This window comes from Chroicocephalus ridibundus, chromosome 7 (assembly GCF_963924245.1).
Source record: "Chroicocephalus ridibundus chromosome 7, bChrRid1.1, whole genome shotgun sequence".
In the NCBI taxonomy this organism is placed as follows: Eukaryota; Metazoa; Chordata; class Aves; order Charadriiformes; family Laridae; genus Chroicocephalus; species Chroicocephalus ridibundus.
In genome coordinates this window covers 56,287,090-56,313,261 of record NC_086290.1, presented here as the reverse complement: position 1 = coordinate 56,313,261, position 26,172 = coordinate 56,287,090, and the positions used below count along the sequence as shown (strand labels likewise).

The following is a 26,172-nucleotide window of genomic DNA, read 5'->3' as shown; positions in this document are numbered from 1 at the left end:
ATCTTGTGGAGAGAGTTAAGGTTTCGGAAAGGAGGTGCATCACTTGTTTTCCCATCTACGAACTATGTGGTGGGATGAAAGAGAATTGCCACACACAGCCTAATTTTCAGTTTCCAGAAAAATACTGGCACTGTTTGTAAGCACCCAGAAGATAAGAGCCTGCATAGATTTTTTTTTACCAGGGCAAATCATGTCCTATCAGCCCATCTTTCTCCTGTGCTGGTATTGCGCGGAGGGAGGGAGCGGGAGGTGTGACGTGTATTTTGACATTAGTAAAGCTTTGCACACTCTCAGAGATGAGACTCCTGTAAGTCAGGGCAGTAAAAGTACCATGGTGCGTCAGCAAAGCTGGTGAAAAAGACAGAAGCGTTGTCAAGAGCTTGCTGACAAAAAGTGCATTTATCAAGTGCGTTCTGTCTAAGAACCCTCTTGGGTCAGACACTGTGGCCACAAAAGACAAATCCTTAAGAAACTAGGATTCGTTAGCTGAAGCTCAGAGAAGTACTTAGAAGAGGTTAGACTTATTTCTAGCACAAAGTTTAAGGGTGGTTGATCCACACTTGAGGCAGAGACTAGGTAAGTTTCACAGTATTTTCACAGAATCACAGAATCGTAGGGTTAGAAGGGCCCTCTGGAGATCACCCAGCCCAACCCCCTGCCAGAGCAGGGTCACCCGGAGCAGGTGGCACAGGAACGCCTCCAGGCGGGGTTGGAATGTCTCCAGAGACGGAGACTCCCCCACCTCTCTGGGCAGCCTGTGCCAGGGCTCTGCCACCCTCAGGGTAAAGAAGTTCCTCCTCATGTTGAGATGGAACTTCCCATGGTCAAGTTTGTGCCCGTTACCCCTTGTCCTGTCCCTGGGCACCACTGAGAAGAGCCTGGCCCCATCCTCCTGACACCCACCCTTCCAGTATTTATAAGCATTGACAAGATCCCCCCTCAGCCGTCTTTTTTCCAGACTGAAGAGACCCAAATCCCTCAGCCTTTCTCCATCAGAGAGGTGTTCCAGTCCCCTCAGCACCTCGGTAGCCCTTTGCTGTCCCCTCTCCAGCAGTTCCCTGGCCTTCTTCAACCGGGGAGCCCAGAACTGGACACAGTGCTCCAGATGCGGCCTCCCCAGGGCAGAGCAGAGGGGGAGGATGACCTCCCTCCACCTGCTGGCCACACTCTTCTTGATGCCCCCCAGGATGCCACTGGCCTTTTTGGCCACAAGGGCACATTGCTGGCTCTGATTGAGCCATTGATTTTCTTAATCAGTAGGCCCTGTTTTTTTTAAGGTTGATTAATTGGCTTCCATCCAGTTATATGTTGATTGGGGTGGACAGTTAAATAAATAAAACAAACAGTGCGACCATTTTACAAAATCACCAGTTTGGAGTTTAGTTTAACGTATTTTAATGAAGTCTGGGAACCAATATATCACTCGCCTTAAAGTATACTTCGTGGACTCTGATGAATATTGCACATAGCTCAGATCTGCATGTCTCTCACGTCTGTCAGGCTGCAGGTTGAGTGACAGTGATGCTGAGTAGCAGGTGACGTCTCAGGTTCTCCTCTAGCCATATTTTAATGAAATCAGGGATACTCGGTAATGTTTCCTACGTATCTGTTCACTGTTTAGCCTAGGTCTGGGATTCGTTGGAATGGAACGTACTTACTATACTGTTTACCCTAAAAGGTAAACAGTATAGTTTATTATAGTATATTATTGTTGTTTATTATTATTATTATTATGACTGATTAGACAGACTTCTCCTTTGTGGCCCCCTTCTTCTTTTGCCACCCAACATAAGTAGAGGTGTTGACCTCAATGATTCTGAAACAATAGATATTCAGTATTGACCAGGGGCAAATCCTTTACGGTATCGTTAACTTACTAATAATTTCCTAACTTTGGCCTCACTTGTGAGTGAATAATCAACTGACTTCTTCTGCCTTGGAAAAGATGGTTAAAAACATCATTTTCATTACAAAATATTTGAGTCGAACGGTGCCATTCGCAACACAAGTTTCAAGCCAGCGATGAAGGTACCCAACGCCCAGAACCATTAAAAAATCCAGAACACAACTTTGCAAACAAATATATGTTTAATGGCACTGTATAATGAATTTATAGTTGTTAAATATATTATTTTACTGTATAATTTATCGTTCTTCCAGTTCCTTTAGCAGTTCGTCAAAGTGAGTAATGTACCATTTAGCTTTCTCCTTTACTTGCTTTCTGATTACGTTTCCTCCAAATCCAATGAAGCAGTCCTGGCGAAACAGAAAGAACGGGCACATAGATTATTGCAGGCCCATGCAAGGAATGGAGCTCCTCAGCAGTTAAGTTTGTTTTTAAGATCAGACTTTAAAATTACGGTATTTCTCCTGCTGCTTCCCCTATTTCATTTTGCATGTTCATTTTTCAAATTTATTAACAAGAACTTCATTAACATTTAATTTTGCACCACTTTGGTTCTGAGAGTTTTTTTCCGATAGGAAAGGTGTGTCTCAGTACCTTGTAACTTCAAGATTGTTCAGGTCTGAGATTTTACTGAAAATACCATGTAAATGTGATGCGACATAAAGCCTTCATCTGCAGGAATGAGTTAACATTGGAACGTGCATGCAGCATCTCACAATTATTCCTATACTGTTTATCTTAACTCTGTTTACCTCATTTGATAGATACCAAAAGTAAACATTAACCATGTCTTCAATCATTAACCAGGAACAATCATCATTTCTACATCTCGGAAAACCATCTGCAGTGAAAGCGCAGTGTTTAAAATTTCCACTGCTTCTTTTTTGCGTTTAGGTAGAAAGCATCAAGCAAACACGAAGCCGTTTGGGTCATGCCGATATTTAACAGTGAGGGACCAGCTGCCCTGACTCACATCAGCAGTAGCTCTCGGAGGTTGTTCCTGTGCTTTTCCGTACGGGATATCTGTCCCTCAGCACTGGCGAAGAAGGGCTATTGGGGTACTTTTATGTAGAGAAAGGCACTAGAGGGGAGATGGAATTAAGATGTCTCCTCTGTGAAATAACTGTTTAGAATAAAGTTGTCTTTATAGTCATTTTTTTATTATTTCACCCTATCAGGGCTGCTGTCTTCAAAGGTATCGTCACTGTGCAGTGAAACGAACCCTCTTGGTAGGCCAGTATCAGGTAAACGTGCACCAGATGTGTGCCAGACCTTCATGCTAAGCACCATTAATCAGCGTTCAGGATCTTGGGAGGGTAAGACCTCTGCACAGAAGCAAGCGCTTACTGTGGGGACATAGAGGGGAAGGGCAGAGGTGATAACATCAGCTTGATTTGAGACAGGTGGCTAGACTGTTCCGTGGTCCTGCAGGGCCCTGCCGGCACCCTGGCTTAGAGGGTGACACCCTTACGGAGACGGTCTGAACTGAGAGAAATCAACCCTTGCATGACGCAGTCTTTCTGGAGGAAAACTACCTGCGCAGATCTCTCTCAGGCTGTGGGAAGTGCTAAAGATCTTCCCTGAAGTCCTACACAGAATTCAAACCGCCCTTTTTTCCCCCAAAGGATTTGCTCAAAAGGAATTTAGAATTCCGGTTCTTTCATACTTACAGCAGGGGGACAGGCTTCCATGTCTGTAGCTCCGTCACCAATCATAACTACTTTCTTGAAGTGGAACTGTTCTTTCAGATGAGTAATAACCTTTCCTTTCCCCCCTGATTCAGCTGTTGGTTGTGTTTCATCGAATCCTGCATATTCTCCTAGAACACAGTGGAAGGACAAATGAGACACACAGCATATTCTTTTGTAAATGAAGAAAGATATACGTCTATGGTCTTTAGTTCAGAAAACAGCTAATTACGTGCAGTCCTGTAAGCCTCACAATATCAGCATCCCAAAAAAGTAATTTAAAGGTAAGTTTAAAAACCAGGATTTTAGCCGAGTCTCAATGGAGATATTTTCAAAGAGCTGAAATGCTAAGGCAAAAGTAGAAACGCTGTACAGGGAGTGTTACAAATCCATTCCCAGTCACCCTGGTCCGGTCATACTGGTGTAAACATTTCAAAAGCAGCCTCCAGTACGATGTATAGACAGTGTGTGAAACGCTGAGTAAGAAACAACCTCACTAACCGCAGTTCTGCTTGATTACACCAGCTTAAAGTCCAGAGCAGCTCTGCTAAAGTGCATGGGTCTCCATCCGTACCTCAAAGTCCCTGAAAGTGAAGTTTGCTCTGGAAGCAGGTAAGTGTATTAAACTCTTTTAACTTGAAGGAGCGAGAGAAAATGAAAATCTGCTGTCAGCAACTGTAACATGTTTTACCTTTGGCACAGCTTGCAATTAAAAAGTAACTACAGTAACTGTCATATATCTGGAAAATTACCCGAACTCATGTTTTTGGTAAGGTCTTGCAGTTTGCCTACTTGGAGCTAGCTGGATCGGTAACAAGGTCATGTAGGCTGGACAGTATCTGTAGCCCAATAGTTCACAGTTTGGACCCAAGGGAATCTCACCATTAAAGTAAAACTTCAGCCTGTTGGCAAAGACGTTTGCTGTTGGAATGTTCAGCTGTAAGGCTACGTGCTCCACGATGCTCTGAAACCCCCCAGAGACCAAGAAGACCTGGACGCCTCGTTGATGAAGCCTGCTCACCAGCTCCCTGCGAAGAAAGAGCAGTCGCCAAGCGTGAGTGCCCGGCAGCATCTGGGGGTAACAGCAAAGTTAAAATACATCTTTCCTAAACAAGGCTGCCCGTTCTTTGTGTCATTCCAGTTTAGTTAGGATGTGTGCCGCTTTCCAGCTCCATCCATCTCTGCTGTCCAAAGTTTTCCCTTCTTTCCTTGCAACTTTGTGCATACACCTTGCTTGAAAAGAGACGAACAAAACCGTCACATCTAGAGACAAACAAGCGTTTAGTTGCTCAGAAACAAGGACTCTCTACAAATTTTTTCTTTGCGCTTTCCTACTGTTCACATTAGTTCCCTTGAACAAATGACAGCAGATCTCGTTCAGATTTTTTTCTGAAGTAAAACAACAGCAAGAAAATGAATCTATAATGCAGGAAAAAGTAGGGAATGTGAGGGAGAGAAAGCCACTGCGCCAAAATGCAAAAGCGGGCTGAAAAGTGTGCAAAGTGCGAACATTTTCTAATTCAGAGTTGGTTCCCCAGACGCTGGACATCAATGCCATCTTTAGAAGAGGGCACCAGCTACAGAAAAGGAATCAAAAAAGTAGAAGTTTTCAGACTCAGCTAATGTCAACGGGGCTTGAAGGCAGTTAAGAGTTTTATGGGATTTGGCTCTAGAAGCAGGAAGGTCAGCGTGCAGCAATGCTGAGCATTAGAAGTGGTGGCAGTAAGAGCAGAAATGCTAAACACTAAAAAGCAAAGTGGAGGCTTAAAGCGGGCTACACAGAAAAGGAGGAAGAAAGGGAAGGAATGAAAAGGAAAATCATGTGATTCTAAACAAGGAAACAATGTGCTCTTTGTAGTTAGATCAAGCTATGCCTTCTACAGAAAACCCTGAGCGTGTGCTTCGTTTCAAGGAGAAAATACAAGCGCAATATCACCTAAAAGTACTGTATGTGCTAAAAATATTTTAGACTTGGAGTTAACATTTATTCCAAACCCAAAGATGAATAAATACAGACATATATATGTCTTTCCCTTTAGTGATTTTTTTAATACTTTTTTGGGGACTTCAGTACAGAATGGGTAGCTCTGACCGATGGATCCCCTAAGCTGAGCGCAGGGGTGTGAGTGCACGCGGAGGTGTAAGAGAGCGGTAACATAATTGCAGAACAGACCAAGCCAGTAGTTCATACTGGGTATTAAATCTCTTCCCAGTTCCATCACCCACCAAAAACCAGATGTGATTGAACAGATTATTTTCCATGCCCAGTTAATCCTCGAGCCAGAATTTGAGCTTACCAATGGCAGTTAATGCCATAAAATGGCAGTTAATACCCAAGAGTGTTTTCTTTTTACAAGGATGCTTAGCCACCCGACATGGAGTCAGGCCGTTATAAGCTCCTGATATAAGCTTTGTACAAAAGCAGTGTGGAAATGGTGTAGGAAGGCAATGTAAACCAGCTCTATGGTCGTACAGCCTCCCTAATATCACAGAATTTTTTTTATTTATGCCATGTGCTTTTGGAAGACTTTTTTGTTAGATCATTTGAAATTTTTCTTACCTTATTCCTGGTGTTAGTTGAGGTGGGTTGTCAGATATTAATTTCTGCACTTGTTCATAGGAGGGACGTATGAGACCTAATCGTGCCGTTAAAGCTGCTTTGAATGTCACAGTGCCACCCATAGCTCTGCGCGTCCTAAATTGTGATCCAAAGAAAGAAAATCAGTGACACCTAACAAGTTAAAGCTTCTCCCAAGAACAGTTAATTAAAGAAGAATAATGAGGAACAAGGTAAGAGGCCACAGGTTCTAGGTTCTACCCTATCTATGTGGTAAAGGAGAAGACTGGTGCACTGAAAACCACTGGTTGCTGATCATCTCCACAGGTCGGAGCTCTTGTGAGAACCAGCGAGGCAAAGGAAAACTGCTTCGTTCCCTCTGTGAGAGCATCTGAGCCACTGGGACCCGTATTCCTAAACTGGGGCCCAGGTGCTGTTCTCTGAAAGTAACACAACTTTTGCTACATCAGCCTCAGAGAAGTGTTGAGAGAGTTGTCCCCTCTTCTCCATCTCATAATAAGGTTTGCTTGTGCTTAGCCGAGTTTAATGATGAGGGCTGATTGAAAGCATTTCCGCTAGAGAATGTACGTTGGTATAGTTTTGTTGAGTGGCTTCACAGTTCCAAAAGAAGTTACTTCATTATGCATTAATTCCACTTATTCCCAAAATCCTTTTTAAACTGTAATAATCTCCTATGACAGGGTTGAAGCAATCCCTATTGTAAATTCCTTGTCACAGATTAACCTTATCCATCCTTATTTTTTACTACTATTCCTATGAAGTAAACAGCAAATATACTTACATCTCTGCAACGGCATCTCCGACTCCACAGAACTTTGCAAGCTCATCAATGCCTTCTTCCCTGATGACTGTACTGTCCACGTCAAAGCACACTGCATCAGCGTTGCGGAAGATTTCTTTCATCTCCAAGAGGGACGCCATCCTTTTCGGAACCTTCTTACTGTGAGGGGACAAGATAAAGTCTTTCTCTGAGTGGCAGTACTGCACTGCGTCTTGAGCCATTTGCGCAACTGATCTGGTTCTTGCAAGAAGGGACGAGCACAGCCTGGTAGCCAGCTTTTATCAAAGAGCGTGAGCGGTGGTGGAGGCCTGGCTCGGTTGCTGATTTGCTCTCTGCTGTTGCTGCCTACGATGTTCAATTTACGTTACAGGTGGGCCGTGCAGCTTTGGTCAGTTGCTGATTTGCTCTCTGCAGGCTCGGCCCATTGATGTTCCCATGGGGTTCAAGGTTGTAATACTTGGCATTTGCTGAACGATCAGACTGCCAACTGCTGCGTGGGACTTGCAGTTCTCAGTCTCATCTTGCCCTCACCGCTCAAATGCATCTTATTTTCTCATCAGACCCAGTCTAGCGTGTCGAATCAGTTGCTCCAGGGGATATTAAAAAACACCCAGCCCTTAAGGATTTGCTTGATCACAGTAGACATAACTATCTTAAACGTGTCAGTGAGTGGTTGTCCCTAAATACGGGTTTTCCCTAAATTTAGGTTGTCCCTAAATGTCCCTAAAATGAAATTTTAGATCCTTTTCTTTGTCCTGATTAATAAAAACTAAATATTCTCACCATTTATGAATGCATAGAAGGTTTAGCCATTAGCATTGGGAATTAGTCTTTTATAAAATCCCTTGTCTTGAGCTTTGAGAACTTCACTCAACCCATTAAGATATCGCATCACGACACAACTTTTTCCATAATGTCTGACAAAAGCTTCTTTCTTCCCTTTTGTATGTGTCCACTTAAATATGTTGAGCACTTCTGCAGACCAGAAGCATGAGGTGTTAATCAAGTATTTTCTTACTCTACCCTACTCATCTTGTGCTTCACCCTTTCGTAAGGGGATTGTGTGGACTTTACTATTTACCAATCTGTACAGTTAGACAGAAATAACAGTGTTCTATCTCACTTCCCAGATTTTTGTAAAAGTTTTTGTTCAGTTGTTTCTTCTAATCTCTTAGACATCCCTCAGGACACATCTTGTGTAATTGATCTGAGTAGCAGGTTCTCCCTTTTTCTGGGATAGGGGAAAAATATGGTCAAACAGCATGTTATATACCTTCGCTGTGTTATATACCTTCATCTTTTGTTATCCTCTCGCTTATCTATTTTTCTCCTGTACATTATGTGAATTTTGATGGTGAGAGGTCTTACACAAGTTGCCACAAAACATTTGGTTTTTTGGACAAACTTTGCACCTCCGGACACAAAAGACATCCAGTGAAGATGGAGAAGATGATCGCTATGTACTTTGCTGTGGAAAAGTACAGGAACTGATCGGTACTGATGTAGCTCACTGCCAGACAGGAGTCATCCAGGGATTACACATGGTAAACACCAGTGCTGTTTCCAGAGGTGACTCTGTCACTGAGAGATCACAGATAAATAGTTAATGGGCAAAGAAGGCACAGGAAACTTTGGGTTTATTCCCACGACTAGTAACCATACGGTGAATACTGAGATACAAAAGGCTTTATGAAAAATTACCATAATCACTGAAAAAAATAACACACATTCATCTTTTATCTGTTCATGCGTATAGGATAAAAGAGAATGCTCCAGACCTTCACTGAAAGGTAAAAGTCTGTATAAATGAAGCCACCATACCTAAGCGATGAAACCTGCTGTGAACAGCTAACAGCCAAATTTGTAAGAAATAATCTCTGTTTAACAAACAGGTAGATATGAAATAGCAAGAAACAGACAGAGCAAGTCACATTGAAGGCAAAGCTATCCAAAGGCAGCCACGAAGCAGCCTGTTTGAGAGGGTCATTCTAGCTATTCTTGAGTTTTTTGGTGTGAACGCACTACTATAGTACCCAAAGTGGGTTTGTGGCTTTGGCACAAGGCCAAGAAGGTGACACAGGAGCTTCCTCAGCGCTCGTCTGCATCGCAGGTGTGAGAATGGGAGAGCAGGTATCACCCAGCCCCTACTTCCCTCCTGTGCATTCGGTTGAGGTGTGGGAAGGTAGGACCGAGCCTGGACTCAACCTCCCCAGTGTGCAGAAAGCAAAGGTGAGCGGGGACGCGGTAAAAAGGAGACATTCCAGGAAAGGGCTTTTACAAACTCCATCTCTGGGAAGGGCAGAAACAAGGACTGAACCATAGTCTGACAGGTTTCTGCTCTTTGTGCATCAGAGCTGTTCCGCGCGCAGACATACTGTAAAACTCTGGTCTAGCCTTAGAAGCACCGCTAAAGAATTATTCGCCGCAGACAGCATGTGGTTTTTTGTATTTTTCTATAAAGACTGCGCTGTACATATAAGAAATAGTCATATTCCATCAGCATGGCACACAAGAGAAACCTCTCTCTCTTAACTGGCCATGCACATAAAAACTTCCCTCTGACAGATTCTGAGCTAAGACTTGGCTGTGGGTGGACAGGTGACACGTGAATTTGAAGTTTACTTTGTGTTAGCCTTGACTTGACCTTGGCTCCACAGCACTGTGTTTGTATTTTCAGTGGAAGATTTTGATTTTTTTGAGCAGGAGGGCTTTGACTTTAGGGCAGGCCTTGACAGCTATTTGATAGATGTATTTGTGCTGCAGAATTAAAAAACAAAATAAATCCACGAACATTTTTTAATGGTGGTGAGGGGTCTGGAGCACGAGTCTTGTGAGGAGCGGCTGAGGGCACTGGGGGTGTTCAGCCTGGAGAAAAGGAGGCTGAGGGGAGACCTTCTCGCTCTCTGCAGCTCCCTGAAAGGAGGGGGTAGCTGGGGGGGTGTCGGTCTCTTCTCCCAAGGAACAGGCGATGGGACAAGAGGAAACAGCCTCAAATTGTGCCAGGGGAGGTTTAGACGGGATATTAGGAAAAATTGTTTACACTGAAAGGGTTATTAAGCATTGGAAGAGGCTGCCCAGGGCAGTGGTTGAGGCACCATCCCTGGAGGGATTTAAAAGCCGGGCAGACGTGGTGCTGAGGGACACAGGGTAGCGATGGGGTTTGTCAGAGTCAGGTTGACTAGATGACCTGAAAGGTCCCTTCCAGCCTACGCAATTCTATGATTCTATGAAATGGCGGGGAGTTAATTTTTTCCAGCCTACTGGAAATTATAAAATCCACCAAAAATTCAGCCATGGGTTTGGTGCCAATTTTAAAGATTTGTTCTACTGGACAAACTTGTTGCATCACTGTGGCGGGATATTTGCGTCATGGTGTTCCAACACTGATTCCTTATTATGCAAAGCCATCACATTGCCTCACGCTAACCTGAGGCTGCACTGCAACATTACCACGTTATGATGCAATGTCACTGTGCGGGGACACCGCACTGTGATGTGATTTCTTGGCGAAAACCTGAAATATGTTTCTGGACACGTGTCTTCAAAATTTTAGTCTGAGAAAAATGGTATCCCTAGAAATACACACCGTGAGCAGGAAGAAAGAAACATTAACTTTTCTTTCCCTCCGTTATCCACATTTCCCATACTCCTTTCCCTTCTGGATGCTCCTTACAATGAGGAGACCACCGCTGTGGTGGACTTTGCATTTTGATGGGCAAATAAACAAGTTAGAGAAAGAATTGCCAGTTGTGGAGCTATGGTTGGAATTAACCCTGTCCTCTCTTTGTTCCATGCAATAACTCTTTCAAAAGAGTTTCAAGCTGTGGTTTATAGCGCCTAAAAATGACAAGTTGGAAGGGAAGAATTGCATTTTGAAATGCAGAAACCATCAGTAGTTTCTGATCTCCCTCAGCCTGTGACCTGCTAAAATCTTTCTGCTATAGCTGGACCCTGAGTCCTGGAAAACACAGACCTGGTTTTGGCTAATGTATCATCACACATGTTGGAGAACTTGTGATGAACTGCAAAGTAGGGAAGCTCATCCAGGAGCAAAGGGGAGAACCTATGAAGCAAGCTTCACCTATCGCAGGGAGTCTTGCTGGGGGGGAAAGTAAATTTTAGGAGTTAAAGGTGGTTCACTTGGAGTGAAATAAGGTTCTTCTGCCCTTGTTGGCAGAGCTTGAGGGGGCCACCACCAGCTCCAGAGGCTGAAAAATGCCATTCCAAGTGGTAACATGCCAATTTCAGAAACTCGTGACATTTTTTTCCCAGCCCTAAGGGTAGATGAGAGCGTAAGGCAAGGCATTTAGTCATTGAGTAATGGGCAACAGGAGTGAGGGAAAATACAAGCAGGAGAGGTTCTGCTCCTTCCCTTGTTTTTAAAATTTTCACTGGGCCATCCTGGCATGTCATCCACCAGGAAGCTGCCGGGAACTGACTCTGGGTAAGTGCGCATAGGAAAGAAGGACAGACACAGTAGCTTATCCACAGGTAAGCGTCACTTGGAAATACCAGCAAAAAGAATTGAAGCTGTGTAAAACCTTTCTATGGACAAATCTCTAACAGCTGGAGTAAGAGAACAGCAATTTTTTATTCCAGAGTGGTATAGGCCTCTACAGTTGGCAGAGATTAATTACTCTGAAATTCAGGGCATCTGATTGCTTAAATCTGTCAATGTTTTAATGAGATGGTAAGAAAAAAGAAATTCACACAAATAATGAGTTTTGTCTCCAGATGAAAAACATGGGTAGAAAATCTCTGATGTTTCTGCCATTTCATTTCAGATAGGCAATCTATTCCTATCCTACTATTCGCTGGTCGGAAAAGCATCCAAGCAGCAAACATTTCAACAGGTTTGATAATAAAATACTGTGGGGAAGAGAAGAAGCAATGGGCAAAGTGCCTAGAGAAGACATAAGAATAGAGGTAGAGAGGTAGAATGAAACTTGAAATAAAGATAGAGAAAAAGGAAATTGCATCAGAAAAGTGGAATTCCCATGAGATCTCCTTGCCTACAGACTATGAAGTACTTCGTTAGGCCATTGGAAAAAAAAAATGGCATTTCCACAAGAAATAGCTCTGTTTCGTAACGGAGAGGGTGGAGTCACAGAAGCAAGCACGAGAATTATGTAAGGCCACATGTCGAAGGAAAACAACCAAAATCATTTCTGTTTGCTGACCCTTCAAAGAAGGGCACTTGCTGCACTGCGAAAACTGAAACATCCGCAGTATCTGCTACATATATTGCAAAAGGAACAAGTAAATGGTACTCAGAACTCCAGGTGTCCTGGGGCTGGTATATTTTGATGAGATCTTGAAGATCTCTCAAAATCCTCATTGTGACTAGACTTCACTTGTTATCATATTTCAGCTTTCAGAAGTGCTACCACGCTGCTACTTTGCATTATGTTCACATTTATTGCTGTGAAAAAATGCAGATTAAGTGAAGCTTAATGAAATATTACCTAAAATTTCTTTTGAAACAGATCACTCAGGAATATCCTACAGTTTGCAAACAGTCTCTAGTGTTTCTGATTCTGATTCTCATTTAACAAGGTGCGAGCACTTCACTGAGATTCACTCTGAGATACGTTCCCGCAGCTGAGTAACACTGCGTTGAACATGCAGTGAGATATACAGAAAGGCAACTGCATTAAACTATTCCGTTTCATTGAAGGGAAACTGCTGCTTAGAGTAAGGGATTTGGAGAAAATAGTTCTTGAAACTTTTCTCAGGACCTGTTCCCACTACAGGACTGGTCCTGCTTGTAAGAATATTCACAGGAGCGTTTCCATGGTATTAGTTTAAAGAAACCACTTAATCCTCATTGTTTTCAGTCCTGTGTCTGTAAAATGGGAATAATATAGTGATACAACTTTTCTATGCTGAGGCTTAATTCTCTGTATTAGCAATATGTTTTGAAAGCTTTAGAGGAAAGGGGATACATTTAAGCAGATTACTTATACTTAAGCAAATTGTGACTGTTGTTTATATCCCTGCAAGTACTACTCTACTACCCATCCATCCAAAATTGTGAGTTTCTGTGGTTTTCAGTGTGAGAACAGAAAGATTCAGTCCTTAACCTCACTAAGCTTGCCTCACACTTCCTGGTGTTCTGTTCAGGTTTTAAAGGTAGCAACACAAACCTGTATGCCAGTCAAGAGATGAACTGTTTGCAGCTCTACACTAGTATCTGAACAGCAGTGCCTAACAATGAATTTATTTACGCACTTTTTAAAAAGTAGTTGAAAAGAGGTAGAAGGAACCTGGTGGATGTTGACATACACCTCCCAACTCTCCAATCCCCTCTCGCCTGTCCTGACAAAATGATGATGCTTCCCCCCTGCATGATTGCATCATTCATTCATGCTGCTGTTATAAAACAGGCACCACGCTGCTGCTGGTGCTGCTGCATCCTGCCGGGCGGCACAGTCACAGCCCCAGCAGAAGATAGTCTTCGTTTTCTATGCTAGAAAAATATGGTAAGTGTTATGGATCTGATACACCAAACGCCAACCCCTTCCAAACTGAGAGAAAAAAACGTTCCCAGTGACTTACAGTATTGTACTGGCCGTGGCTGTTGCTGCTGCTGCAAACCTCTTGGCTGCACAAGAAAAGTAGGGATCAGCTGAGACCTTCAGTCACATAAATACAACGGCACGGGCTGATCTGGAAGAAAGCCGCATTTTGTAAATCACTCTTTTATAATCTGCTGAGTAAGCCAGCCTGGATGTTTTTTTTAAATGGTTGCACACATGTAACCAGAGAAGTCCAGCTGTTCGCTGACAGGCGTAGGGAAGAGAGGTGTAACCTCGCCTGCGTCGGGGGAGGAGCTGCTCGGACCCAGTTTGGAGCGCTCCCAGCTTGGGGAGGCACGGCTTGGCAGGGAGCAGACCCTGAAGAAGATGATGGGGAGCTTCCTCGCCCGACAGCCAGCCTGTGCCACGGGCATGGAGAGCAAGACGGGTCTTGGCAAACTCACCTTGCTCCACGCAGAGCACCAGCGCGGGAGGGTGAGGGACGAGAGCCGAGGAGGGGCTCTGAGAAGCAGCAGTCAGGAGTTTCTCTTGGCGTGAAATCGGAGGCGAGGCAGGGACACTGTTTTCTTTCACTGTGGGTGAGATGAAAGGTTTTGTGAGTTAAGATTGCAATGTTGTATTTTGGCTTAAGCTGTTAGTCGGTGCATTAGAGTGTGCAATGTTACACACACAAAAAAAATCGAATCAAAATTCATCTAAAGCTTTGAAGGCAAAATTAAAACTTCTGCTTCTGAGAAGGCTCTGTTTTGTTTCCCCAAATGTAATGTTGTCAAATACAACGGATAAATTGCAAAACCTGTCTGTGCTTGTGTTTTGGCGTCCCACAGACGAGCTTCCCTCAGATATGACCGTGGACATCGGTTAGGAAATGGGAGGCTGCCAACCCAGGACTATGAAGCTGGTTGTTTGGTTCAAGGTCAAGAAAGCCAGATTTAGCTGATTTAGCTTCTTTCTTTCGCTTGTGATAGGAGTCTTATGACTGCTGCCCATTTTGAAAGACTGTTCTGCACCACTGGATGCACGAGTCGCATTCTATGCCTGATCTCTTTGCAATTCTGGCAGTATTACCCCTCAAAATCACATGCATTAATTAAAATAAATTAAAACAATAGCCTTGTGTGCCTCTCCTCCCACGGCTTCCTTGATATTTTTTTAAGAAGTTGTCAGTACACAACCATTATTCAACATGAGCATCTATTAGTAACTTCTTGTGTCAGGAAAAGCGGGCACCAACCCCTTTGCTACAAAACTGGTGACGTGGTTCACTGTTCAGTCTGGTCCTGTTAGTTTTATCGTGGCAGGACAGTAGGTTTTTAAAACAGATGTAGAAATCATTTCTGTGAATAAGGTTAAATGAAAACAGATCTTGATAAAGATGAAAGAAAACTGCTTTTACTGGGAATCTCAGAAGGTTTTGTGCCAAGATAAGCAGTCCCCGATTTGACTAAGACAATTGCTGCGGAATATTTCATGACGGATTATTCCCTTTATTTGGCCTAGTTTTACGGACACATTGGTTGTAATTTAGTTAAATATTTTTATCCTAATCTGGTGTAATTTGTTGTAAATCCATTGATTTCAAAGGACAATGTAGGCCTAGTAAGCATCTACCCTGTATTTTTACTAGGCATTAAAAACAAACATGCAGAAGAATTCAACAAACTAAGACTGAAAGCTAAGCTTACAGCTGACTGAAAAATGTAGAAAAGCTTGTTCTGATGTCTGAAAAATGCTGCAGAATGGGGATTTAATGTGAAAATGCTAATGAGAAATGTTACTATACCATAAAATAACTATCCTCAGACATGTGATCCAGGAAAGAAACGTGGAGAGCTCTGCCTGGAAGCTTTAAAAGGATGTTGAGGAGTGAAAAGCACAACTCATGTGGACGAGCAACTATCGACACAAGCAAAGCAGCTAACTCTTGTATGTGACTACGAAACCTCTCCATTTGTATAAAAAGCAGAGATCACCTACATGAAGGACTAGAATGTCTTTGAAAATGGCTTCCCTTTTTTAAAAAAAAAAAATATCTAAAATTCAAACTAAAAGTTGCCAGGATGCAAATTTTGTTTCTCACAGTAATAATTCCCTTCACAAACCCAAACCTACTTGGGGAATGGCTTTATCACTGTTAGCATCCAGCCCCACATGTCGCAGGTGTTTAGGACAGATTAATTCCTGCCTTTCCATGGGACATCACCCATGAGGGTCACAGAACAGCAGCAAGGAAAATATAAAATTCAACAGGCCCGCTGGTACGCATATGGGTTTGACAAGGCTGCCCTCTGCTGAGAACAGCCCCAAAGAGAGGATCAAGGCAAAAAAATTACAAATCAGAGAAGCGAGAATAGCAAAGTACTTGTGTGTGACCCGTTGGCTACAGAATCTAGGGCAGATCTGGGGATTCAGGTGTTTTAACCAGGCATTGCATCGAGACATCTCTAATGTTAGCGCTGCAGCCTCTCAGGGTTGGGCTGGCATGTTTTATTTTGTTATGGTTTTCGGCAGGCCAGTAGCATCCCAATGAGTGTGAAGAATAAACATTAACAGGAGAGGTCCAGAGCCAATTACGAAATGCCAAGTGTAATTTCCTGCATTTTGCAATGTTTAATGTTTATTTCTAATGATTACAGTAACAGAACAGAAAGCTCGGACACTATACTAAAGAGTCAGCATTAAAATATTTCACAAGACACATGGACCACTCAGCTAAACAAGAGCTCCAAACTTGTGGTCTGCTATATTCAAACACCAACTTTATCTAAAACATTTAAAAACCAGAAACCCAAGCATATTAGCACCTGTCCCCTCCAGACCTGCCAAGTCAGACCGACCAGCCAGGCATGGCAGTCCTCCTGCACAGCATGGCGTTTTGCCCAGAAACCTGAGATCCTCACCCAAAGCAGCAGATTCCCAGCAGGTGCCATAGCCTACAGCCAAAACCAGTGAGGCTGGGGACTCTGCCCTGACACTTGACACTCACTGACTCTTTCAGTCAGTCTCCCCCAAAACACTTGTGCAACAAAACTGTACGCAACAGCAGGCTTAGACTTTACTACTGAAAGTGGAGTGAAAACACATTCAGCTCATTGTGTTGCTGCTCCGCAGCAGTTGTGTTGCCGAAGCCCAGCATCCAGGGCTGCATCCAGAGCTCCCTGCTGCAAAAACTGGGACGGAGTGGAGATTTACCCTCTGCCATCCTCATGCCTGGTGGAAAAGCCCTCAGGAAGGCTGTCTTTCTTCTCTGTACCAAATACTGAGGAAATCCTGGCCTCCGGGCCAATTGTCTGTTTGCTGGCGGCTAGCACCCTCTGGAGCAGATGGGCTGCAGGAACACCAAAAAAAGCTTGGCCCGGATCTCCCTGGCACCACTCTGCAGCCACGGGCCATGATTATTCCGGGGGCGGGCACCTTCCTTATGAAATACTTGGAAATAACCAGAGGGTTGTGTCACACCTGATACTGCCAGTTGCTCTGAGGTAGCAGATGGGCGTTTAGGGGTACAAGCCTGGATGAGGCAACGTGGGAGCCAAACTGTGCAATCTGTGCCCATGGAGTGTCTTCTCAAGCTTCTCTCAAGGAAAGTTGCCAATATTCCTCCATTCAGGAGCTCAAAGCTGGCAAGATGCAGCCTCAAGGGCTGGGCCCTGACAGGCCACATAGGCCCAATGCTTCCAGCACCCATGAAGATGGCCTTGACTTCAGTAATATTTTGTGGTTTTCTTCCACAGGCCTCACGGCAAACCTTAGTGTGCCCTTGGCAGACATCATCCCCCGCGTTTATAAAGCCTTTTGAAGGGTCCAGGCCCAGGATCGGCCTGGCTCTGCAGGCCCCGGCGGCCTACACGGCTTCGATTAACCTCAACTCCCAATTTTTACCAAGAACCCTCTTGATTATTAAGCCAGACCGCTTAACTATTAATTACACCGACCTAATGTTAAACCGCCGGGTTTAATTATTTATTCTTCACGCTTCTGCCGACCGGTCACGGCCCCTGAGGGGCCGCGCCCCCCGTTAACCGCCGCGGCGGCGCGGACGCGGTTAACGGGGGGCGCGGCCCCTCAGCGGCGGGGCGGGAGCATCCCGGCGGAGCGACAGGCGCCGCAGCCAATGGAAAAGCAGCCGGCGCGGCTGTGAGCCAATGGCCGTGCGCGCACCCCGGAGTGTTCTAGAAGGGGCGGGTGTGGGGGGGCGTGGCCTATGTAGTCCCCGCCCACCCGCTCGGCTCGCCCGGCGCGGCCTGGCCCAGCGCGGAGCGGCAGACATGGCGGTGAAGGCCCTCAACCCCAAAGCGGAGGTGGCCCGTGCCCAAGCCGCGTTAGCGGTGAACATCAGCGCGGCCCGCGGGCTTCAGGACGTGCTGAGGACCAACCTGGGTCCCAAGGGCACCATGAAGATGTGAGGGAACCCCCCCCGGCGTTGGGTTTGGGGAGGGGGGGAGGCAGGCGCCTCAGCGCGCCGGGCGGACGTTAAGGCCTGAGGGGAAACGTGAGGAGAAAAGCGCGGGGAGGAGGGTCGTGTGGGGCCGGGGCGCGGTTCCTGCCGCCGCCATGCGGTGAGGAACAAAGCCGGAGGCCGCCCCGCCGTGTAGGGCTGAATGAATGGGGAGGGAGCGGTGCGGGCCTGCGGCCGGGCACATGTTGGGGACGGGGACGGGGGGGAGGAGAGGCTGCTCACCCGCCTCCTGTCGCCCGCAGGCTGGTGTCGGGGGCTGGAGACATCAAGCTGACCAAAGATGGCAACGTGCTGCTGCAGGAAATGGTAAGCTGTTTTTTTGCCCTCGCGGGGGTGGGAACCTTGGGGAGCCGTGGCGGGGACTTAGGGAGGCAGGAGCCTGCTGATGGTCTCTGAGTGCCTCTGGCTGAGGGGGGGACCACGTCCCCTGCTGCCCCCGGCCCGTATTTCTGTAGTATTTAGGCCTGTGCATGCACTGAGGGGTAAATGTGCCCGGTAAGGAAATGCAGCTTGGTAGCTGTTGAATGAAGTTTGTGTGCTAATTTAGCAATTAAAAAGGAAACATAAATAATGTTTCCTGTTTAAATAATGATACTGGCACTTCCGTAGCTTTCTATTTTGCTTACAGAAAGCATAGTTCCGTTACACTTGAGCAGGCCTAGGGCAGCAGAGGCTTCATGGGTGTGTGGCCTGGAAAGCGTTTAAATCTGAGTGATGGATGCAGCTCATATTGCTTTCCCATCGAGTCTGGGGTTGTATCACCATTTCCCCACCGTAGGGATAAAGGTTATGTGATGGGAGGTGTTACCCCATGGGGATGGGACCTCCCGTGGGCCCAGGGGCAGGGCTGTGGGATTGGGGTGTGCCTCTGTCCCCCAGATGAACGTGGCCTGTTGGGCTGTGTGGAGTATTACACTCCACTATGTCTGATGTAATTCAGCGTAAAGTATTGAAGTTGATGTACACAGTGATCTGACAGACAGGAAAAATCATTAAATCAGTTCTTTCACACTAGAGGTAGTACTGTTAAGAAAATAATGATAAAAAGCTAAACAACAGTATAAATGGTCCCACTGGATTTTGTCTTGCTCTAGTACAGTTACCAAGCACCAACCTCTTCAAATGTGGATAATGTTCTGTAGCTTCACAGGCTTCAACCTATGCTAAAATACTCTTCAGTCAGCCATTGGAGATGCTAAGTGATTTGTGTGTTCCTTAATTTAAAAGACTGACTTCTGTAAGTAACCTAAGGTCGTGTGTGGTGTTTCTGAAGTTTAGCGAGACAGGCTTGATGCTTGTAGCTGGAACACCAAATGTGCTACTTAGCAGAGGAACTGGCAAGAAACAAGCTAATCGAATGTTCTTTAGTTTCATTAGAATGAGTAAAATAAACTGCCAAAGGAATAGCAAACCAGTTAAGGTATGTGCAGCACTTTTCATGCAGAGATTCCTAAATTAACTCTAAACATGCTGGTTTTATTGCCAGCAGCAGTCTAGTGTGATGGTGCATCCTTTGCCTGAAGAGGAAAAGGGCTCCGTCAAGCTCGTAATGAGTTGAAGACTAGTTTGGCTCTTAGCACTTAACATTTTTGTGTATAGATGCATAATCTGAGGGGGGGGAAATAGTCTTATGTGGATTAATTCAATCAATTTGTTATTAAAGTAAGTGGCTGTTGTTAATTGGTGGTATTTGTTGAAACCTGCTGAATTGACATAAATCATGAAAACATCAACTAGTCTAAATTTTTCTTTAGCTGATTTCATATTGCTTGCTTCCTGTACCAGTGCAGTAAGACTTACTGCTTGGCTTCTTATTTTTGTTTAGCAAATACAACACCCCACAGCTTCCTTGATAGCAAAAGTAGCAACAGCGCAAGATGACATCACTGGAGATGGTACTACTTCAAACGTCTTGATCATTGGAGAACTCCTAAAGCAGGCAGATCTCTATATTTCTGAGGTATGTATGCAATATTTCTTTTGTAGGTGGACAAGTTAAAAGCTTCATCTGAGACCATTCAACTTGTTTTTTGTTCAATGCTTAATACTCATAATTCAAACATAAAAATGAATTTTTCTGCTTAAAATGAGTGCATCACAGAACTTGTAAAATGAGGAAAAGCTGGAGAGGGGGATACTGTAGCTTTTAATAAGGTTTTGTCTGATACCTGCTGTTACTTCTGTCTGTTTTGTGTGAGTGAAAATGCTTTCACTTGTACGTTAACAAGGGGATCCTCCCTCCTAGTAGGTATTTTGGATATTAAGAGTTACAGAGTAGACATTCATGTGGCACAGTGAACACCCAAGTGTGCTTTGTAGTTCCCTTGGTTTCAATTCTGTGCTAGAATAATCTGTACTTTTCCTCTGCATTGGAAGGATTTGCATTCCTTTTATATGTATTCAGAAGGACAGTACATTTTCTTGTCTTTGTAGGATGCATATTCTCTATGTTTTGACGTTACATGGAATGTTGAAACCACAGGTTCTATTTGTGAAAAAGTACTATTTTGTCTTCAGTTGTCTAATGATTTCCCTTCTTTCCTTGCATTAGGGCTTGCACCCTAGAATAGTAGCAGAAGGATTTGAGATTGCAAAGGAAAAAGCACTTGAAGTTTTGGAGCAGGTCAAAGTAACCAAGGAAATGGACAGGGAGACTCTTATAGATGTTGCCAGAACATCCCTCCGTACTAAAGTCCATACCGAGCTTGCTGACATCCTAACAGAGGCAAGTGTCTCTTCTGCCTCTTCTTATGTGAAGAGGTTCAGGTTTTAAAGTGCTGTCATTATTATTTGAGTGAAGGGTGGATGGAAAGATGTGAATTTGCACTTTGGAAGACTAATGGCCCCTTTTGGGGCTTTTTTCCCCTCCCCTCTATTCCAGGCGGTAGTAGATTCTGTTTTGACAGTCAGAAAACCAGATGAGCCTATTGACCTCCACATGGTAGAGATTATGGAGATGAAGCACAAATCAGAAACTGACACAACGTAAGTAACGAGTATCCTTGAGCTTCAGTTTAATGGTGCCCTGATGTTTGAGCCGTCTGTGGGTTTTTGTTTTCTTTTTGGAAGAACTTGCGCGTCCTAAAGCTACCACTGGAAAAGTTATTAGGGAAGGGGTGAAAGAAAGGCAGAAATACAGATTTCAGCCATAAATTGTCTAGATAGCAGAAGTTTCCCAGCTGCCGAACTTGATTCCCTGACCAGATTTTTGAATAGCTAAGAATAACACTGGCTTTGGCTTTTGCGTAAAATGTTGAATAAATGCTTTTTTTCTTAGTGATAATGTCTGTGGCTTAGTTATGCTTTAGGCTTTTACTTGTCCATTACAAGTACAAAATAGCATTTGATAACTGGAAACTGGAATGTAGTCATCTAGTTGGGTATTCCATAGGCTTTCTGTTTACCTCAGTGGCATGGACGAATTCTGCACTAGCTTTCCTCAGTAGCTAATGCAGTCAGACACTATGCCAGAATAAATTCCCTTTTCACGCTCTGATTGGCATGCTTTTTATGTGAGAATGGGCATGCCCTTGGAAGTGGGATATATGATCGTTGTTTACTCCAAACACAAGTGCCCAGGCAGTTCGTGTTGGACCAGTTCCACTGTTGGTTCTCTGGCTAGTCTGCGCTTCCATGAAGTGCGTGTCTTCTGTATGCGTATGTTGACACACAAAGTGCTTTTTAATCTTTCAGGCTGATAAGGGGGCTGGTTTTGGATCATGGTGCTCGTCATCCTGACATGAAGAAAAGAGTGGAAGATGCTTATGTTCTTACTTGCAATGTTTCTCTAGAATATGAGAAAACGTAAGTACACAGCAACAAGGTGAGGAGCAGAAAATGCTCCTGTCTGAAAAGACTCTTATTTAAGGTGTGCTTAAATAAGAACTGAAAGGACTGCATAGACTCTTGAAGAGCCAGGCAGGTCATGTAGAAGGTGGAATGGCAGAGGTGATGCTCCTGCAATCCTTTTTCGGAAAAGGGAAGCTGGTGGCTGAGAAAATGTCTTTGAGAGGCAGAACTTTGTAGTAGTTTTTATATTGTTTTGTTACTGAAGAAAGGCTGGAAGTCCTTCCTTTCTTGGGCATAATTTTATATTTTAGAGCAAACATATAAATATACTTCAGAGTTCGCTCAGTTTCAAATGGAAAAGCTCTGAACTAGAGCTTATGAACAGCATGCTGCTTTGGGGTGGGGTTCTTGATTGTTTTGTTTTGATTTTCTTCTTTTTTTAATAATGTAGCTGAAAGGGTTGTTTCCTTATGCTTAAGTTTATTTCTACAGCACCGAGGGTAGTTGTCTTACTGCTTTTTCATTGTTTTTTTTTCTTGTACAGAGAGGTGAGCTCTGGATTTTTCTATAAAAGTGCTGAAGAGAGAGAGAAGCTAGTGAAAGCAGAAAGAAAGTTCATTGAAGACAGAGTGAACAAAATCATAGCCTTGAAAAGAAGAGTTTGTGGTGATTCAGATAAAGGATTTGTTGTGATCAACCAGAAGGTGAGATGAAGGGTGTAACTAACCATAAAAATTAATTGAAAATGTTGGCTTTCTTGGCAAGCCACATGCTGTTTGACTCATTTTGTATGGTTCTTCAGACAAAAATAGCTGAATTTTGGCTGGTGAACTTTTGAATATATGCATACAGTTCCTACTGGAGATCTTTGAGCCCTGAGGAAGAACTTATTAGTGTCAGACTGAGAGAGGGCATTTTTAGATTTTTCTTTATCCTTACGGTCACTTTGTCTGCTTCTAGGGAATTGACCCATTTTCCTTGGATGCACTTGCAAAAGAAGGAATAGTTGCTTTGCGGAGAGCTAAAAGGAGGAACATGGAAAGGTCAGTTCCTGGGGAGAGGAGGGAGTAAAATAACTTATTCTTACAAACTCAAGAGTCGGGTCTGGCTTGAATCCACCTTTAAGGACTTGCATTAAAAAGTCCACTTCAGCCTGTTCAGCTCTTTCTGGTGTAACTCGGGGTAGTTTGTACAAACCGTAGGAATGTCTGTCCAGCACTTGGAGTGATGTTGGAATTTCAGATACCAGTCTGCTTCAAATACAGATACCTATAGAGGAGATTTAATTCTGCAAGCTTATTTGGGTGAAGAGCTCTTCCATGAACAGAAGCAAACTGTTCCAAGCCTAGGAAGCATGCCGTTCTGCATGCTGAAATGCTATTGTTACGTTAGCAACTTCACATTTTACACAGTTTAGCACTTGGTTTATATTAAGTATGTTCTCTCTCAGACTGACCCTCGCGTGTGGCGGTACTGCCATGAACTCCGTGGAGGATCTCACTCCCGACTGCCTGGGACACGCAGGGCTTGTCTATGAGTATACATTGGTGAGTACAACCCAGCTTTCAGCTGAAGACAGGTTAAATATGCCTCATTGATGCCAGCTTTTCTTTTATTATGTGTATATGTGGATTAAGCAAATGTGTGACATGAAGACATAATCCTGTTTTCCAGGGTGAAGAGAAATACACCTTCATTGAGAAATGTGACAACCCCCGCTCTGTTACCCTGTTGATCAGGGGGCCGAATAAGCATACGCTCACACAAATCAAGGACGCAGTAAGAGATGGTCTGCGTGCCGTTAAAAACGCTATTGAGGATGGTAAGTCTACGCTCTGTTATGCAATGTTTAGGGTCTTCTCTTGAAATTCACCCCAGAACTGGTGGGTTTTGTATCAGCTTCCTTGGTATCCGAGGCAGGCAGACACCAAACTGAGTGTATCTCAATGTGAAGTGCTTTTAGGTACCGTTCTTACAGATATTTTACAACCAGTTGGTAACTGAATAAGTGCTTACCTGATCAGATAGAAGCTCGCTTTTTAAGGATAAGGGAAGAGCTCAAACTGCACTAAAAATTAACTGTTTAAATTGGAATAGGTGCTTATTGTGAAGTCTGAATATGGAGTTTTCCCTTGCAGGCTGTGTGGTCCCGGGAGCAGGTGCCCTAGAAGTGGCCGTAGCTAATGCTCTTGTTAAGCATAAACCTAATGTAAAAGGAAGAGCCCAGCTTGGAGTTCAGGCTTTTGCTGATGCTCTGCTCATCATTCCTAAGGTATGAGGAACCCCTGAATAAAGTGCCTTTAAAGCATGCTAAGACCCATCGCTCTTTCTGCTGGAGGTCTCTTAATTAAGGTGAAATTATTCCTCTGTTCTCTCAAAGGTTCTCGCTCAGAACTCTGGTTACGATCCCCAGGAGACACTGGTGAAGGTTCAGACAGAGCACGCGGAATCGGGGCAACTCACTGGAGTCGATCTGAACACTGGTAAGAGCTTCCTCAAATAATGGCACAGTCTCAAGTAAGAAACTGTCATGGCAGCTCCATGAGGAGTAAAGATGCTCTGAATGCAGAAAGCTGCACCTTTTTTCATAAAAAAGCTGTGCAGAATGCTGTGGTGGGCATCCTGTTGCTGCAGTCAGCCATGGCGTGCTGGAGTCCTTCAGTGGGTTCTGTTCGAGTTTGTTGTGAAAATAAAGCGGACAGTAGCGCTGGGTTGGATGTAGCAAGTGATATCTGATGTTGGACAGAGGAAAGTCTTGCTTTGGATTATGAGAACTGGTTATTTAAAGACTTTATTTCTTCTGTAGGTGAGCCAATGGTAGCTGCAGCAGCTGGAATCTGGGATAATTATAATGTCAAAAAGCAACTGCTTCATTCATGGTAAATTACAGTATTTTCACTTTAAATACCAGTGGGTGTTTGATTGTTTAAGTTGATAGAGTAATGTGGAATCGAGCGATCCCAGGTAGAGGAAGCTGTCGTGAAAGGCAGAAATGAAGCTGAGTTGTCTTTGAACTATGTCAAAACAGATATTCTAACAATATTTATTTAATATTTCTAGCACGGTGATTGCCAGCAACATTCTCTTGGTGGATGAAATTATGCGAGCTGGAATGTCCTCTCTTAAAGGCTGAGTTGGATGTGCTGCTGTCGACGGTGGTCGGCTCCGGTACTGCCCCAGGGCATGTCTCAGAAATCCACCCCAAGGCGCGCTTTTCTTAGCCCTGGTGGATTTTCCCAGCAACAGAAAATTAATCTGCTGTAACGAGCAGCCCCTCTTTGGTAAACACGGCCACTCAATTAGCAACTATTCCAATATTTGGCTCTAAAAATCAGTTATTTATTTTTGATTTCACTGAAGTGTACAACTGAGGTTGCTTTCCTTTTTACCCAATAAACTGGTATGTTCTGTGCTTTATGTGTGTCGGTTATTTTAAAACTTCACCTTCCTCAGGCCAAGGGTTTGAACGTTCTGCTTGGAGGCTTTGTCAGCAGTTCTTGGCTCCCCGCTCTGCGTGCCGGACTTTGTTATTGCTTCTGATACTTGCCAGGGCAGAGCGTTCCTGCTCCGGGGGGGTGGGGTGGGGGGGCTGCGAAATAACTGCTAAAGGCATTTGTTAATTCATCATAAAGCTGGATTAAACCACTCGCTTCATAGTTTTGTACTTGCTTCCAGGTAAAGCTGAGTGAGTTAACGTACTCCGGAGGGTTTGAAGTGTGTTGAAAGAGCTGTTGCATGGTGTTGTCCATGTTATAAGACACTGATAGATTTTTGGCGCTGTTCCTGCTTCATTATTTATGGACAATTAGCAATATCCCAGAACTGTGTCTCTAGATCCAGCCTACAATGAAGAGGGATTGGGTTTAGGGGAGGGGAACAGCCTCCTGCAGCCTGAAATGATTTTCCCTAATCCAGCTTCGTTAACAGACAATCCTAAGAACAAAAGATCATTAGATTCTGAAAAGAGGTCTCTCTCATAAGCTCGATACAGTACTTTGATATTTCAGGCTACGATGCACAATGTATACCATAAATTAATTGAAGACAAATACTTGTCACTTTATGTAGGCACGAGTAAATCTGACTTTACTGAAGAGGAGAAATCTTCAGTGCTATCACGGTTCTGGACTCCATTTCCCAGATAAGGGGAAAAAAAATTGAGAGAGGGTTTAATTTCACCAAGAGATCGTTAGTGACAGGTGGCTGGCTGAGCTCTTGTTCCAAATCTGGCTTCTTTACCTGCTGTGCGAGGCAGTAACACACAGAGCAGAGGCATTTCCAAGTTCATTCCATTAATGCGCAAAAACGTGCTCGTCCCAAAGCGGTAGCACACCTTTGTTCCAAAAATGTCCCTTTTTATACACTGATTATTACATATTCTAAGAGTAAATACATATTAGTTGTTATTCTCTTTAATGCTTGGTTGAGATTT

The 26,172-nt window shown here is 44.1% G+C and overlaps 2 protein-coding genes and 2 non-coding genes across 4 annotated transcripts; 3 read left to right on the top strand and 1 right to left on the bottom strand.

The window, feature by feature from the left end:
* Positions 1–2,069: 2,069 nt before the first annotated feature.
* PSPH (phosphoserine phosphatase) lies at positions 2,070–7,224 on the bottom strand. Its single transcript, XM_063340946.1, has 5 exons — positions 6,954–7,224; positions 6,155–6,289; positions 4,477–4,622; positions 3,577–3,725; positions 2,070–2,256 (listed from the first exon to the last, which is right to left on the bottom strand). The coding sequence occupies exons 1-5, from the start codon at positions 7,172–7,174 to the stop codon at positions 2,146–2,148; spliced, it is 762 nt and encodes a 253-aa protein (XP_063197016.1). The 5' UTR covers positions 7,175–7,224; the 3' UTR covers positions 2,070–2,145.
* Positions 7,225–17,694: 10,470 nt separating this feature from the next.
* Positions 17,695–25,157, top strand: CCT6A (chaperonin containing TCP1 subunit 6A). The gene is made up of 14 exons (XM_063340945.1): positions 17,695–17,894; positions 18,194–18,257; positions 19,777–19,911; positions 20,503–20,676; positions 20,833–20,936; positions 21,645–21,755; positions 22,285–22,444; positions 22,701–22,783; positions 23,191–23,287; positions 23,415–23,562; positions 23,879–24,012; positions 24,121–24,223; positions 24,547–24,619; positions 24,801–25,157. The coding sequence occupies exons 1-14, from the start codon at positions 17,761–17,763 to the stop codon at positions 24,871–24,873; spliced, it is 1,593 nt and encodes a 530-aa protein (XP_063197015.1). The 5' UTR covers positions 17,695–17,760; the 3' UTR covers positions 24,874–25,157.
* On the top strand, positions 20,239–20,370 carry LOC134519085 (small nucleolar RNA SNORA22). The gene has a single exon (XR_010072135.1). It is a non-coding gene; the product is annotated as a small nucleolar RNA SNORA22 (small nucleolar RNA).
* LOC134519083 (small nucleolar RNA SNORA15) lies at positions 21,363–21,498 on the top strand. Its single transcript, XR_010072133.1, has one exon. It is a non-coding gene; the product is annotated as a small nucleolar RNA SNORA15 (small nucleolar RNA).
* Positions 25,158–26,172: the final 1,015 nt, after the last annotated feature.

Coding starts and splice junctions, on each gene's coding strand:
- CCT6A (XM_063340945.1), top strand. CDS start 17,761: ATGGCGGTGAAGGCCCTCAACCCCAAAGCGGAGGTGGCCCGTGCCCAA. Junction 21,756..22,284: donor TCTCTAGAATATGAGAAAAC/GTAAGTACACAG, acceptor TTTCTTGTACAG/AGAGGTGAGCTCTGGATTTT. Junction 24,013..24,120: donor CTCTGCTCATCATTCCTAAG/GTATGAGGAACC, acceptor GTTCTCTCAAAG/GTTCTCGCTCAGAACTCTGG.
- PSPH (XM_063340946.1), bottom strand. CDS start 7,174: ATGGCTCAAGACGCAGTGCAGTACTGCCACTCAGAGAAAGACTTTATC. Junction 6,290..6,953: donor GGAGATGCCGTTGCAGAGAT/GTAAGTATATTT, acceptor ATCACAATTTAG/GACGCGCAGAGCTATGGGTG. Junction 3,726..4,476: donor GCTGAAGTTTTACTTTAATG/GTGAGATTCCCT, acceptor ACTGTGTTCTAG/GAGAATATGCAGGATTCGAT.